Below are 16018 nucleotides of genomic sequence, written 5' to 3' on the forward strand. Positions count from 1 at the left end.
GGATAGTGATCTGGTGGCGGCGGTGTTAGCTCACTTCTAATAAGCTTTATATTTTAGAAGGTAGAAGACCTGGATTCTTCATACTTTGTAAATAGATGCCTCATGTTACGAACTTTCCGTCAGTCACATGTCCAGTGTCATTGACCTCATTTTCATGGTTCAGTGACTACTTGAAAAAAAAGTTAAGATTTTTTGTAATGTTGAATTCTCTCTTATTATAAGTAATTGGATAACTATATTTGGTATGTGCGTACCTTGCAAGGTCCTCATGCCTGTCAGACAGTTTTCACTTGACCTTGACCTCATTTCATGGATCAGTGAACAAGGTTAAGTTTTCGTGGTCAAGTCCATATCACAGATACTATAAGCAATAGGTCTAGTATATTCGGTGTATGGAAGGACTGTAAGGTGTACATGTCCAACTGGCAGGTGTCATCTGACCTTGACCTCATTTTCATGGTTCAGTGGTTATAGTTAAGTTTTGGTGTTTTGGTCTGTTTTTCTTATACTATATGCAATAGGTCTTCTATAATTGGTGTATGGAATGATTGTAAGGTGTACATGTCTAGCTGACAGGTGTCATCGGACCTTGACCTCATTTTCATGGTTCAGTGGTTATAGTTAAGTTTTTGTGTTTTGGTCTGTGTTTCTTATACTATATGCAATAGGTCTACTATAATTGGTGTATGGAATGATTGTAAGGTGTACATGTCTAGCTGACAGGTGTCATCTGACCTTGACCTCATTTGTTATGGTTACAGTGGTCAAAGTTAAGTTTTTTAGTTTTGGTCTATTTTTCTAATACTTTATGCATTAGGTCAACTATATTTGGTGTATGGGCATATTTTATGATCTTTATGGCGGTTACGCTAGTTTTATTTGACTTTGACCTCATTTTCACGGTCCATTGCTAAGTTTTAAGTGTTTGTGTGTTTTGGTCTGTTTTTCTTTATTTATAAGCAATAAGTCAACTATATTTGTTGTATTGAAGAATTGTTAGCTGTACATGTTTGCCTGGCAAGGTTCATCTGACCTTGACCTCATTTTCATGGTTCATTGATCAATGTTTCCTTTTCTTGGTTAATGTTGAGTTTATGTGACAGTTGTAATAAAGCTTTATATTTAGGTCTATCAAGATAGTATCAAGGATTAGTAAAGAAGGCGAGACATTTCAGTGTGTGCACTCTAGTTCACTTTGGATCTGTTAAACAAATCAAAAATTCAATAAAAAAGGTGTAGCAAACTGTAAATATATTTGAGAGCAAGATTATTTCATGTACATTTCAGTCATTTCCCTCATTTTGTCTCTTATATCTATATTACAGGGGATTAATACTATGTTTATTCTCTGGTGTGATGTACGGGCAGATGTTTACTGGTGCCACTTATATTCAGGACCATCGAGGCGATTTCCCAGGGGCTTCATTAAATGGTTTGTAATTGTTTTATTTATTAGACATAACATTAACTATATTTAAACCATTGTTGTTACGTCATCTATTCAAGAAACAGTTGATTATTTTTCAAGAATCCACTGAAGATTTGACTAATTTGTAATGTAATACTACTCACTGGTTCATTGAACGAGAGATTAGTGAGTAGATTACATTACAAGTGAAGACATGACTGATTTTTACCAATAAACAAAAAATGTTGACAATACAGAACACAGAAGAATTATACGCAAGCGTATTAGCGCCACAGTTAAAACGTTTTTCTTATATTTGCGTTATAACGTAAACCTTTGTGGCGTTAACACGCTTCCGTAGAATAGTTAACAAAACCATCAATAATTCCATTGGTTGGAAAGTCAATTAAATAAAATGCTTGTTTTCTGCTCTTTTGTTGGGTTGCTGTCTCTTTTGCACATTTCATTTTTATTTCTAATACGTGTAGTAAAAAATCTCATTGGTAACATTTTAACGGTTAACGGCTACATCTAATAAAGTATAAGCACTCAAAACATACATTCTTCTTTATAAGACACTTCATGAAAATTGTCAGATATTTATACATGTACATAAATTTATTTCACAAGAATTATAGTTGGTTCAAAACTGAGTTGTGTATTTAACAGCATCGAGTAAAAATCCTTCACACGTTACTTAGAATTCCCAAAATTAACTTGAAGCGTGATGTTAATATTATTGCCATCCACTTGAAAGGTAGACGGTGCACTGTTGATTTGTAGTTCTGAACGGGGTTTCTTTTGTTCCGATGGCTTACTATTGATTGTTTGGTTGGCCTTTCGTTTCATTTCGGTATTTGTTCTTTTATATTCGCGAACTGCATTACTTTTGTGGCCTGTTATCTCAGATATTAGCTGCTCGTCCTGGCCATCTTCATATAATCTGGTAGCAGCCGTGGCACGAAGCGAGTGGTTGGACCTGAATCCCTTCAGTCCAGCTTCTTTGCATAACCTTGCAATCGTTGCTGTCAGCATATTTATACCCACGGGCATAGAGGCAAACCACACTTGTCCAGTCGGTTTTGATAAGGGTTTCAAGTAAAAAGCATTTTTTGGTTTTTTGTCTGGGCTGAAAAATACAAAACACTTAATAATATCTTTGGAATAAATTATAATAACTAACTAAGCCTCCCCTTCCTTGTTTTTTTTTAATTTACATGTATATGCCTATTCCGTCAGTGGTTGTTAATGATTGGTGTCTGTTTTTTTTTCTTTTCAGAAATTGTTTTGTTATAAATAAGGACTTTAGTTTAATTAATTGAATTTTATCATAAATTTTCATGATAAACGATTTTCTAATCACGTATATATACATCATCTTTATTTGATCTTTGATGGATAATTGTGTCATTGGCAATTATCTGCGTAATACCACATTTACTTATTCATATTGTATAGGTAATATTTTAAGGTAAATTTTCGACATGAAAAAGGTATACTAGCAAATATTCCCTTATCGCTATAGAAAACTTACCAATGAGATATGTAGTCTCTATAAAATTTAACAATACATCTCTCGGGATTTTCTTTGTTCTCATACGCAAAAACTACTTTTTGTTTGCACTTTCTAGATTTCAACCCGCCTTGGTTAGACTTGGAAACATCCTCTCTGTAAACCAGATATGAATCACCATTGATGTCTGTGTGTTCTGATATTTGACTATTTTCAATTCGTAGATCTCGATGCTCCTTTCCAGCACGAAGTGCGAAATTTAGGCCAAATAAATAAATAGTAGTATCAAGAAGTTTCTGCGGTGTACTATTTCCTAAAATTCCCTTTTCCCATAGCATATTTTCCTCATCATAAGAAATTTGCTGTGCTTTTTTCTTATGTGTTCCTAACCCAGCTTTTGCTCGTTCTTTCATTGTGTGATCCAGTGTGTTCTTAATTTGGATAAAACAATCTTCGTTTAAAAACTTGAAATATTTCCCCTTTCCTTCTAAATACAGCTGTAGGTTTATCAAAATTTCATAAAGAGTTTGACCGGGATATTCCTCTCCATTTTCTTTTTTTATTTCACATATGAACCTGGAGATAGCAAAACATAATTGTTCCTTTGTCATGTCTTCTAGCTCTGACGAAATAATGCTAATGTTAAGACGGAGATCAGCCACGGCTATAGCATTTCTTTGGGTTTTCCAGGTGTTGAACAGGTTGTATGCCCATTTAATTTTCTTTTTAGTACTGTCAGCTAAACTGGAAAAAAAGAAATTTTGATTGTGAAATTTTTATCTTATGAGGTATTTTTATCATTGTACAGTTCATATCATACAATTTGATATTCGGATTCCAATTTGAAGGGGGAGGAGCATTTCTTTTTTGTATGGTATAATATACTAGTTGACAAAAGAAACAATACACAAGACACAAATTTAAACCCAAATTTATAATAAAATATCAAAGTTAGAAAATACTGTTCAATTATAAAATGACAAGAAATCATTTACGATGCAAATAAATATGATTAAAATAATCTTTTCAAATTAGAAAGTTATTGCCTTATTGAACAAAAGGGTCATTTGTTTGTGGAAAATAAAGACAAAAAAGTCGGCATCTTAAAATCTGCAAAGGCATTTAAAATATTTAGCATCTAGCATGTTTAAGTTTGAAAAAAATAATTTCTGATATCGATTTTTGTAATTTTTAGGTAAGGAATATGACTTTGAAATAACTTATTAGTAAATAAAATCTTGTCTTTCAATTGTCTTAAAACGATTCTTTTGATAACTACATGTAAGATAAGACCATTTGGTCAAGTATTCACCTAGGAACAGTGTATCATATTTCATTTTATATGGGAAAATACGTGAATTCCTTGTATCGTTTCTTTAGTTGACTAGTATACTAGGTGAATTTAAAGTGACAATTATTATTCGAACACACCTACGGTGTTCCTGAATTGTAAACAAGTGTGTATAATGATTACTATAGCGTGGACTACAAATGTACATTGGTGAGTAACGATTAAACAATTAGCCGTTTAAACTTGATAATCATTTACTTTATTTCAAACGTTATCAATTCCAACGTTCTTTTGAAAAAAATTATGTGACAAAATTTAGCAGTTACAGCTGATTTCCTAATGCTTGCAAAGTAAAACTTTTTTTGGCTTGCTTGCTTTGTTTTTATAATTGTTAACACAAGCTTTGTAAATAAAATTGACATCTCTAAACAATAAATATAGGCATTGTTTAACCTGGATATATTATATTTGAATTCAATTGGTTATCCTATGGATTGTACAATTGATATAAATACCAAGCAAGCAAGCTAACCAACGTTTTGTTCTACATGCATGAGGACATTAGCTGTTACAGTAAAATATATTTTTTCCTTGTTATTGTGTATATATGTAAACCGAAATTAAATTATATCTTTTCTTTACTTTACTTGCTTTGATATACATACCAGGGCTAATATGCATAAAACTTCTGAAGTTGAGATTTATCACGAACGAAGGATTTTTTCTTGCATGTCAAATGATAACTTAATAGTAAAATAAGATATTAGTAAAATTAGATATGTTAAATTGAGTGATTTTCTACATATCAGCCCAAAATTAAAGACCTTGGTTTGAATGTTTACTAATGATGCATATAAATGAACAACCATTTAACTTCTTAAGGGTGGTGGAAGTGGGGTGGAGCGGTTACCCCCCTTCCCCCAAAAAAATAAATAATACCCAAAACATTCTGGTCCCCAATTTGATGAACAAAATATTTTTTAGTGCAGCCAGATGGCAAAGAAAATATTCTGAATCTATTTTCTGCCAAACCTTGTAGTGTACATGTATTACATAAAAAAAAAAACAATTTAATTGATAGCGTCCAAAGTCTGAATGAAAATGTTCTCAGTATTTTCATATACACTTTAAGGAGCCAAAGGTGTATAATTTGATTCTATTATGTTGACAGTCCACATTTTCGTAGTACCTTTGCTAAAGTCAATATTTAATTTCACTCTTCACATAGAACATACAAAAATAATTCACTGTATTGCTGGTGCCGGGAAAGTAGCATTTCTATAAAAATAGGTTATTGTGCCGGTTTGAATTAAGTTTATTTTTATCAGAGCCGGTAAACTAGAGGGCAGTGCCGGGAAACTAGCCACTGCATTTAAAAAATCACATGAAGAGTATGGAGCCTGTAATTTAGTGATTGTCGTTTGTTTATGTGTTACCTATTTGTTTTTCATTCATTTTTTTTATATAAATAAGGCCGTTAGTTTTCTTTTTTACATTGTCTTATCGGGGCATTTTATAGCTGACTATGCGGTATGGGCTTTGCTCATTGTTGAAGGCCGTACGATGACCTATAGTTGTTAATGTCTGTCATTTTGGTCTTTTGCGGATAGTTGTCTCATTGGCCATAATACCACATCTTCTTTTTTATATGGAGAGGGTCGGATTTCACGTCGGATTTCTATTTTTTTTTACGGTAAAGATTCTTCTTATTGTTGAAGGTTTAACAGTTACCCTTAATTTAATTCTACTCACTTCTTTACATTTCTGAAAAATAGTTGTCTCATTAGCCATAACACCACATCTTCTATTTTATATGGAGAGGGTCGGATTTCACGTTGGATTTCTAATTGTTTTACGGTAAAGATTCTTCTTATTAATGAAGGTTAAACAGTTACCCTTAATTTAATTACACTCACTTCTTTACATTTCTGAAAAATAGTTGTCTCATTGGCAACCATACCACATTTACTCATTTTTCATACGGAAAGGTGGTAGGATAACAAGTTGAATAAGGTAAATCGATATTCGTGTTGAATACAATCAAATATACATTTCCTTTTGGGCTCAGGGCTAAGTTTTTGTTACCGATACATCAATTTTTGTTAGGAGAAGTAAAAAAAGTCGTGGATTCGGGTACGATAGTTGAACAATCCAAAAATAATGTTCCGTTTATTTTTTAGTTATTTGTGTTTTCCCAATTATGGCTTTTCATATTTCTGTGTAGTTGTTTTTATAAGTTAAAAGAAGACAAAAACGACAGTATGCGGAATGGGCTTTGCTCATTGCAGAAGGCCGTACGGTGACCTATATAGTTGTTAATTTGTGTGTCATTTTCGTCTCCTGCGGAGAGTTGTGTCATTGCAATCATACCACACATTCCATTTTAATAGACACGCTGAAAATTCAGTTTTAAACGGGATTTTTTTTTGCGAATCTTTCATACAGTCATGCAACTCGGAACTTATTCAGTTTGCTTTTGTATATAACTTTTTTCATACATTTTCTTTCATTTAGAGATCTTTTATAGACATAATTATCTTGATAATTTACACCAAAATGAGAGGCAAGCATATTTATATCACTTGTTCTGAACTCGTTTCTCAAAATTTCAATCCTCATTAGGTTTAGTACGGAAAGGGGTCTTTCAAGTGTAATCTTGTAATCTTGTAATACATAAGAAAGAGTTGGTGTGTAGGTTGGATGGGGGCAAAAGGGGGGGGGGGGGCTTAATTTGAAAATAATATATGTTACTAAAAGAAATATAAATTACTGACCTCCTAACAGAAAGTTCCTCTATTTTGTTGTCGGAAACAATCTTGCTCAACCTTGATGGTCCTGGCTTATTGCGTAAGTCAGAGTCTACACTATCTACCAAAGTGCACATTAATTCCTCATCTGACGCAGACGATATATCCTCATAAATCGGCTTTTTTGAAAGAGTAGCTTCATTTTCAGAAGCTGATGATATATCCTCATACATTAGTAAAAAATTACCACTTAAATCCTCATCACTTTTAGGAGAATTATCACAGAACTTTGACTGAGTTATAAATATATTTTCATCGTCCGATTCCATTGTTACACAATTCTTGATGAGCTGTTTTTACTCAAACTCATACATTTATACATTTTCCTTTAAGGGGTTAGTTCAAAACTTTTAAAATTAAAATTATCATTACAAAGTGATGGCTATATAATTACATAGTGATTAACATATAACCGTTTTCAAATATGTTTTTGATTTATGATGATTATTTGAAACTTCAATTTAGTTTTTGCAATTCGTGTTTTTATTTGCTTCAAACAATAAAATTAATTTGGGAACAGTATTTTTTAATTTCACCTTTGAAATAATCCATCCATGGAAGAACACAAATCACTTTAAATAGTGAATTTTTAATCACTTTTTTGAAAAAAATGATTGAAATTTTGTGATTCGTAAGGGATACGTTTTATTAGATTCCGAGTACAAAAAAATCAAAATCAATGGTTTAAGTAAGAGAATTGATAAGAAGTAGTGGATTCGGAATCGATAATCAACTCGCGACTGACGTCGCTCGTTGATTATCGTTTCCGAATCCACTACTTCTTATCAATTCTCTACTACATATCAAACTTGAATTATGTTCTTTTGTATGTTGAGTGAATGAAAAGTTTAGAAGAATCGGTGAAACTGCAATACAATTTTGAAATGTCTTACAGTATTCTTTAAATGTTTTAAGTAAATATATTTTTAAGGACCTGAAGTTAAACCTATTAGGATCCTGATGCACAGGGAAAGTCACCTCGTCAATTCCATTTTGCAAATAGTTTTGGTTTTTAAAGTATGAAAAAAATATTTTTCTTCTATGAGTGGAAAGCAGTTTTTGTGGCTGGTTTCAATTGAGTAGTCTTTCATATTTTAGTATTCCCATAAAATGTTAAAAATGTTAAGAAAGGATACTTGAATAGGGAAGACTTGAAACAAAATCCCTGTTACATTTACAGACAAATCAATAAAGTGTACATGTATTGTGATTTCAGAAAAAAATATGATAAAAGGGGTTCTCATTGGGGGGTTCTGATCACTGATCCCCCTTACTTTTTTGTCAGATTCTTGTATCCTGCTTATACTATGTACGTAGGCAATTCTTATTTTTTTGTAAATTCATGTGTCCTGCTAGACTTCATTTCCTGTTTTCACAGCACAATAATTTTACTTTCACGTGTTATACTAACTCAAAATCGGCAATCCTGCGTCAGGCTTAGACCCCAATGAGACCTACTACAAATATATTTATCTTATATCAGAATGCAAGTTATTGCTATTGCTAAACTTACCAAGTTGCATTATTCACATTGATACAAAAAACATCCCTATAATTGGGCTCTTCATGGTAGGTTCGGCCATATTAGATAGGGGATAGATTTTTTTGAAAGAGGTGGAAATAGTATGAAAGTATGGGAAATCCAATGCATGTTACCAAGCAAATGCTCAGTTTTAATGATGTTTTCATGTATTTTTCACCTCTATTATGAAAATCTGCCCCCCATCCAATATGGCCGTACTAACTGCAAAGAGCCCTATTTCTGCATAAAAATTATCATTGAATAAAAAAGAAAAACAGTTAACTCATTTAGTTCATCTAACAAATATACTGTTCAAATGTATCCATGTATAAAATTTATGTATATTTTTGTAGGTTTAGACTATGTGTTTTCCTGTTTCTGTGGTATATATTTAACCAGTACAACATTTTTCTGCATTTATATTGTTATAATGAAGAACAAACCAAAGATTTACCCCAAAGTTATACTGCCTGGCATTGCCTCGGGCATTATGTGGGGCATAGCAACCAGTTGTTGGTTTGTGGCTAATAGGTCTTTGTCTATACCAGTGGCATTCCCTATAGTAACAGCTGGTCCATCTGTTGTAGCCTCATTGTGGGGTGTTCTGGTATTCAAAGAAATCACGGTAAGTGGACATTATGGAATGTTTGAATAAAGATGGACTATCTAATGCATATTTTAGTTATTTAAATTTCTAAATGAAAACTTTTGGATTAGGACTCAAAATATAGAAAGCAAAGTACAGTACATTTTAGGGGTCATCCATATTTGTCAACCATTTTCCATAGTGTACACTTTTGGAAAATGGTTGACAATTATGGATGACCCGATAAAAATTTTTTTTTTAAATAGAGCATTCATCAGAATTAACAGTTTGTTGCAGTAAAATATATAGATAAAAGTTTTAAATGCTTGAGAACAGATCAAGAGATATTTAAGAGCACTTTTCCGTATAAATTGTTAATTGGCTAGTGCACTGTAATCCTTATTGTGTATTATTAAAAAAAATATATTAGAGCTGTGTCAACAATGAAGGATACTGTTAGGAACATTTTCATATACTTTTTCTACAAACCCATGGCCAGAAACCTTAAATAAAGAAACATCATTCCAAAATTCTTTGTATTTGTCATTAAAGAAACTGTTTAGCTTCCACACATGTTTCATCACAACGAATTTAAGAAAACAATGGAAGGTTGAAATTATCTTTACATATATATATATCCAAAAAAAAACTTTTTTATAATAATACGGAAGTATGACTGCCAATGAGACAACTGTCCTCCTAGAGTCTAAATGAATTGGAAATGCCTGTACCCAGGTATCTGAACTATTTTTTTCTTTTTTTTATAATATTTTCTTTTTCTTTGTACCTCCATTTTCTAAAAGATGCCTGTGGTACATTTTTTTGTCTGCTGTATAGTCAAATTAGATATTTACCTGATATATATTATCCAACAAGGTGTGTTTATTGTATATGTTGTAAAATTAAGAAATATTCCTATTAATGCCTGTTTCATGAATATATATATTTCATACTTTTTGTAGGGAAAGAGGAATTTATTGATTTTAATGTTTGGCTTCTCTATAGCCATTGGAGGAGCTGTATTAGCAGGAGTATCTAAAAACTGAGAACTTATTGAGACACAAGATGACATTATTAGTGCAATAACATAATGATATACCATAATTAGTGCTTTAGATGGTCTCCATTATTAAACCAAATAAAACATTGTACTGTGGATTCATCAATATTCGTTGGATGCCAATATTTGTGTATTTCGTGGATACAGGGTAACCACAAATTTAAATATTCAACGAATTGCAATTTTCTAAAGAAATGTATGCAGACTTTGTCAAAACCACGAAATTAAATATCAATGAATATGCAAGTTTTCCTAAAACCAGGAAAATTGGTACCCACAAAAATAAATGAATCCACAGTAGATTTCATAGTATAATTTAAGTGGGTTAATACATTTTATGTTATTTATGATACATTTATTTTCATGACAAAAGAATAATTTAAGTGTCCAAGTGGTACACATTTTCGGTGTAAAATAAAAATATTTGATATGCCAGTGATTATAGTAGGAATTTATTTGTAAGAATATAATTGTAAATATTTAGGAACATTCCATATTTTGTGATTAAAATATACGGCTAAGTAACAAATATTTAGCTTCCTAATTCCTGATGATACTTGTTCAAAATGGTCAGATGATATTTATTTTAACAGTTATTATAGCGCTAGAATTTTTATATTTTTAAAAATTTTAACCAGGTGATTGATATTGATTATTATATGTACCCGCATTTTTCATATAAAGTAAAAAATGGCACTTCATATTTTGATATTATAATCACGAATACTTTAATGCTTTTATATAAGTCTGTGATACCATTTTTTTTTTTGTTCATGTCTCTTTATATTCTACATATTTAGTGTATGTGTGTTGTATTTTTCTCTTTCAATCAAATTCATGTAGCAACTTGATTTTTCCTAAACGATATTATCTTCTCTTAGTTACAATATTTCTGACATTTCACTGCATTTATACTCATTTGTTAAAAATATTAATTGGGGCCATATATCTTCTTTTGTTCATCTTACATACATGTTAGAAAACAATGTTATATGATTATCTATGTTTATATTTTGAGATTATACTATAATACTTAAGAGATAACTGTATTGTATTTGAAGCTTTAAGGACGTCCATCGGTAGTTTAACTGTCGCAAATTTAGTTTACCTGGCGACGCGGAGCGGAGACAGGTAAACGGGTATTTGCGACAGTAAAACTACCGATGGACGTCCGAAAAGCTTCAAATACAATACAGTTATCTCTATTCTAATGCAGAACAAGTTTATAATTAAATTTCAATCATTATTTCAGTGTAAAATCTTCATAAAAGAAAATTCCGCGAAAAGATGTTATCTTCTTTGGTCTCTACACTAGGTGACGTCATAGGTATGTTTCCGGCGTGAAACGTAAACACCGGGCGTTTTCTGGCTTCTGTGCCGCTTCAGAATGTAATAAAATTTGATAAAAAGAAGATTTTTAGGCGCAACAAGTAGGTTTTTTGTTTATTATTGTAGAAATAACATGTCAATATATTCCGAAATTCAAAATGTCGGCTTCCTTAGTTACAGACAAGGAGATAGAGAATTTTACGCTTGCTGTCATCCAATCAGAACAATTGTTACAAAATAATTGCATTAGAATTATTATTACATACATATTATGCACTGTAAATTGAGATTTCCTTATGATATTTATAATTATCTCCAGCACATAGTGTTGATATGGTAATGGTGTTATTTTGATGAAACTCTTTTTAAGGGAGTTATTAGACTTTGACATTTTATACTTTTGTTAGTTTTGTACCTAATGACTCTTTGTGAATTGAACTCCTTTGACAGCATTTGATGTCACAGGAAGCTTTCTAACTTTATAGGTTGTTTTGACATCATGTGTTGTTGACTATATTGTATTGATATTTTGATTGGAATATTTTTATGGGAGTTATGGAAAGATTACTATATTTATGACACATTTAGACACACAACAAGTATCAATTCCCCTATGAATAGAGGACAAGACATTTAGAGACAGCAAAGTAATCTTGGAGTTTCTCAAAATATGACAGTCCTTTTATTGGGTTAATTTAATAGCACTCAGGTTTAAATTTTGAGGACATTATTACATGCAGAATTATATTGTCTCCAGTAGGGCCTGTTTACCTTTGCAATGACATGATTTTTTTCTTTAGTCCATTTGTTTTTATTATCTACATGTTCTTCATTAGTGTCAATGCTTATACATATTCATATACCATTGTAAAAATTACATAAAGATAAACTGATGTCAATCAGTGATGAGCTTACTTGCTTGGGATTAATGTATTAAAATGAATGTAGGACAGAAAGTCACAGGACAAAAAGTCACAGACAAAAGGTCATGAACAAAAAGTCACAATTCAGTTTTGAGATTATTTTTCTTTGAATATTGAAATACTAATTTTGAAAAAAAAAAAATTTTTTTTTTATGAATTATCATATATAAAGCTCTTTTTTAATTAAAATGTATTCAATAAATATTAACTATGACCAAATGATTGTTATAAAAACAAAATGTCAAAGTGCTTGGTACTTAAATGGCTTCCTTGTGCCAAAAAATGTATCATTTGCATGATTACAATTGAATAAATTTTCATTTATCAAGGCATATGAACTATATGCTAAACTTAGAAATATGTATATCTGATAAAAACAAAATATTCCAAGATCTTTCTTTTACATATTCAACAATGGTAAAATTTGTGACTTTATGTCCTTGCGACTTTTTGTCCTGTGACTTTCTGTCCGTTTAACGGTTAAAATGACTATCTAATTTGTGGAATCAAATTTTTCTACAGGTTTCTACTCAAATCCTTCAAATTTCACCTAACGATTGATCATATATTGATGTTGTGCACCAGCTATTATGGTATTGTTTGATAAATATATTTTTCATCTTCATGATTTGTGAGCTAAGTAATTTTTCATTTACATTATTTCTATATATTTAAATGTTCATCATACATCATGTGGCCCATTGTTAAAGAAACATTCCATGCAGTCTGTGCATTTGACTCTTTGTTCCACTTCAATTAGATTACACATGGGACTTATTTTAAGATTTATTTTAAACACAAAACTGTATATGAACCTTAATTAAGGAAAATAGGTCCAAGTTTATCATTTCTTAATGATGTTGTATCAACAAATTCTCACATCTACTGTAAGAAAGCTTGATGTATGCTGAATATGGATATCATTCCTGATTACACTCATACATTATATTTCATGTTACAAGTGTTCTATTTAGAGTAGATTTCACACAGCTGCATCTTGAGTAATCAAAGAAGAGAGACACTTTTACAATGCTCAAAGTATATTTGTTTGTTTAAGTAAATAGAAATGATGAAGGTTATTATGCTAAAAAGCAAACACACTCATGTATGATATATTTTCTTAGTTTTGTTAAAATAATAAAACTAGAGAACTATTTTATATTTAAAGCAAATTACTGTACAAATTATACCTCTGCATGATCTATGTTTATTTTAGATTAAAATTTATTTTCTGGATTAAAGTAACAGCTATATGATTAAAATAAAACAGGTAATGAGTTCTTTGCCAGTATTAAAAACAAGGTTGTATTTATTTTATATTGTTTCAATGAGATTAATAATTGTATGTTGATGAAGCGTTATATATAATTGAAGTGTTAAAATATCATTTAGGAAAATATTTATAGTTTATATTTGCATTAAATATAGTTGAAGAAAACTTTTGTTATGTGTGTTTCTTGTTGCATGTAATGCTGACTACGAAAATAGAAGAAGCGATATGATTGCCAATGAGACTAGTTATCACCATAGACCAAATGACATAGATATAAATGGCTATATATCGGTGTATGACCTTAAAAAATTAGCAATACTCATAACAAATTGTAAGTTATAAAAGGCCATAACTTGATGATGAAGTGCTTAACTACCTTAACTACCTTGACTGGCTTTACAGCCCTTGCACGGTCGGTAATTTCACAACAAATAGAAGTTTTTAGGTACATTGACCGGCTATTCACCCCTTGCATAGTCCATAACTTTACAACATGTAAAACAATTTAAGGTAGATTCTTGGTATACAGCCATCTTGGATTTTACAATCGCAGTACACAATCAGTCTAGTTATTTGCTCAAATCTGCTGATTTTGAGACACATTGGCAATTTATTGGTTAGACTGATTATGTTTATAAAGAAGACTTGGAGATTTAATTTGTAATTCAAAATATTTAAACAAATATTAAACTTTTTGTTTTTAAATTAATTTTTTTTAAATCTTTTAGTACAAAAATTATACAGGACTGATACGGAAGTTTATCTTTTTTACTTGTAGCAAAAAACAAATTTGGTGACACTTTTGCTCTTTTCAACATATTAGAAAACCTATCTTCTAAAAGTTTGCATAGATTTCTGTTTATGCACACAAATGAGTTTTTTTCATGAACAATCTAACCTAATTTAGGCATTGTCAACAACACCTAGCTTGAAAAATAGCATGGTGACCCATACTTTTTATCATATTAAAAAAAAAGAAAAAAAGGCATATATATACCAATGATCTACCTTTACTTAAAAAATCAAAACCTGATTTATTAAATACATCAACCAACCTGTGAAACATGATCCTTAATTGGAACAGGCATATACAGAATTTGACAGGGTCAAACAGGTTTGTGATCTCTTAATCCTCCCCTAACCTTAGACAGTGGAGTAACAGCTCAATATGAATCAAAACTTGTAAAAGTAAATTGTTTGTGTTTTGGTCTATTTTTTTAGCTAAGACGTTAGATTAATTTATACTTTAGATTAAGGAGTATGAATGTCCCTATACAAAAAGACTAGAGACATAGACTACCAATCTAGTTAATCTTTTATGATTTCTTGCAAAAACAAAGATTTGTCTTGCTTAGTTGAAAGGACCGAGTGAGCTTTTCTCATCACTTTGACGTCCGTCATCCGTCGTCCGTTTTAAACTTTTAGAGAAAAAAAAACACTCCTGAAACTACTGGGCAAAAGTTAATCTAACTTGGCCACAATCATCATTTAGGTATCTAGTTTAAGAAATGTTTCCGATGGCCCTGTCCACCAAATAAAGTGGCACCCATTGCTAAAAATAGAACATAGGGATAAATATAGATTTTGATTTAAATCTATGAAACGCAAGCATTTAGAGCAAAACTGACAAGAGGTTAAATTGTTCATCAGGTTAAGATCTATCTGCTCTGAAATTTTCAGACAAATTAAGACAATCCCTGGTTTGAACGTTGTTGTCCCTTAATTGGTAATGTTTTTTTTTAGTTTTTGGTTATTATCTTCATGATTCTAAAAGATAAACTATTAACATCAAAATGTTCAGCAAAGTAAGATCTACAGAGAAACTAGACAGATTAAAAGATTAGACATACAAGTTCAACAAAATAGACATTTGTGTCATTCTCTTCTACAATATTTAAGAATCCGTTGTTTGATAACCGCATAGAACCAGGTGAGCGACACAGCCTCTAGTTAAAACTATTCCTAAGAAATCTTTTCAAAATTACAGTTGCTTTAATTACTATGTATGCCTAAATGTCATTGATGAGTCTTATGTAGGCGAAACACGTGTATGGCGAATTAAGTTATAAGTCTGGTACCTTTTATAACTATTAGCAAGTCGAAATGTTCTATTGTATTGTTTATTTGTGTATTTCTCTGTTCTGAATGTTTTTGTATTACTTGTACTGTAGTCCCGTCAAGTAATGTTTTCATTTGAGTGTTTATATTCAACATTGTCATACAAGTGCGAGGTTTAGCTACCCACACAAACAGATTTAGCCCACCAATTGTTTTCTTAAAATGTCCTGTAACACGTTCGGAAAATG

At 31.1% G+C, this 16018-nt stretch overlaps 1 protein-coding gene across 2 annotated transcripts in view; it reads left to right on the plus strand.

Moving 5' to 3' along the window:
- The window catches only part of LOC134697405 (transmembrane protein 144-like), a 30340-nt gene extending 16463 nt beyond the window's left edge, over window positions 1–13877 (plus strand). For both annotated transcript variants that reach the window (XM_063559668.1, XM_063559667.1), the window contains exons 9-11: window positions 1326–1432; window positions 8895–9166; window positions 10090–13877. In XM_063559668.1, the coding sequence (XP_063415738.1) occupies window positions 1326–1432; window positions 8895–9166; window positions 10090–10173 (463 nt within the window). In that variant the 3' untranslated portion in view covers window positions 10174–13877. The remainder of the gene's footprint in view (window positions 1–1325; window positions 1433–8894; window positions 9167–10089) is intronic.
- Window positions 13878–16018: the final 2141 nt, after the last annotated feature.

This window comes from Mytilus trossulus, chromosome 14 (assembly GCF_036588685.1).
Source record: "Mytilus trossulus isolate FHL-02 chromosome 14, PNRI_Mtr1.1.1.hap1, whole genome shotgun sequence".
Taxonomy (NCBI): Eukaryota; Metazoa; Mollusca; class Bivalvia; order Mytilida; family Mytilidae; genus Mytilus; species Mytilus trossulus.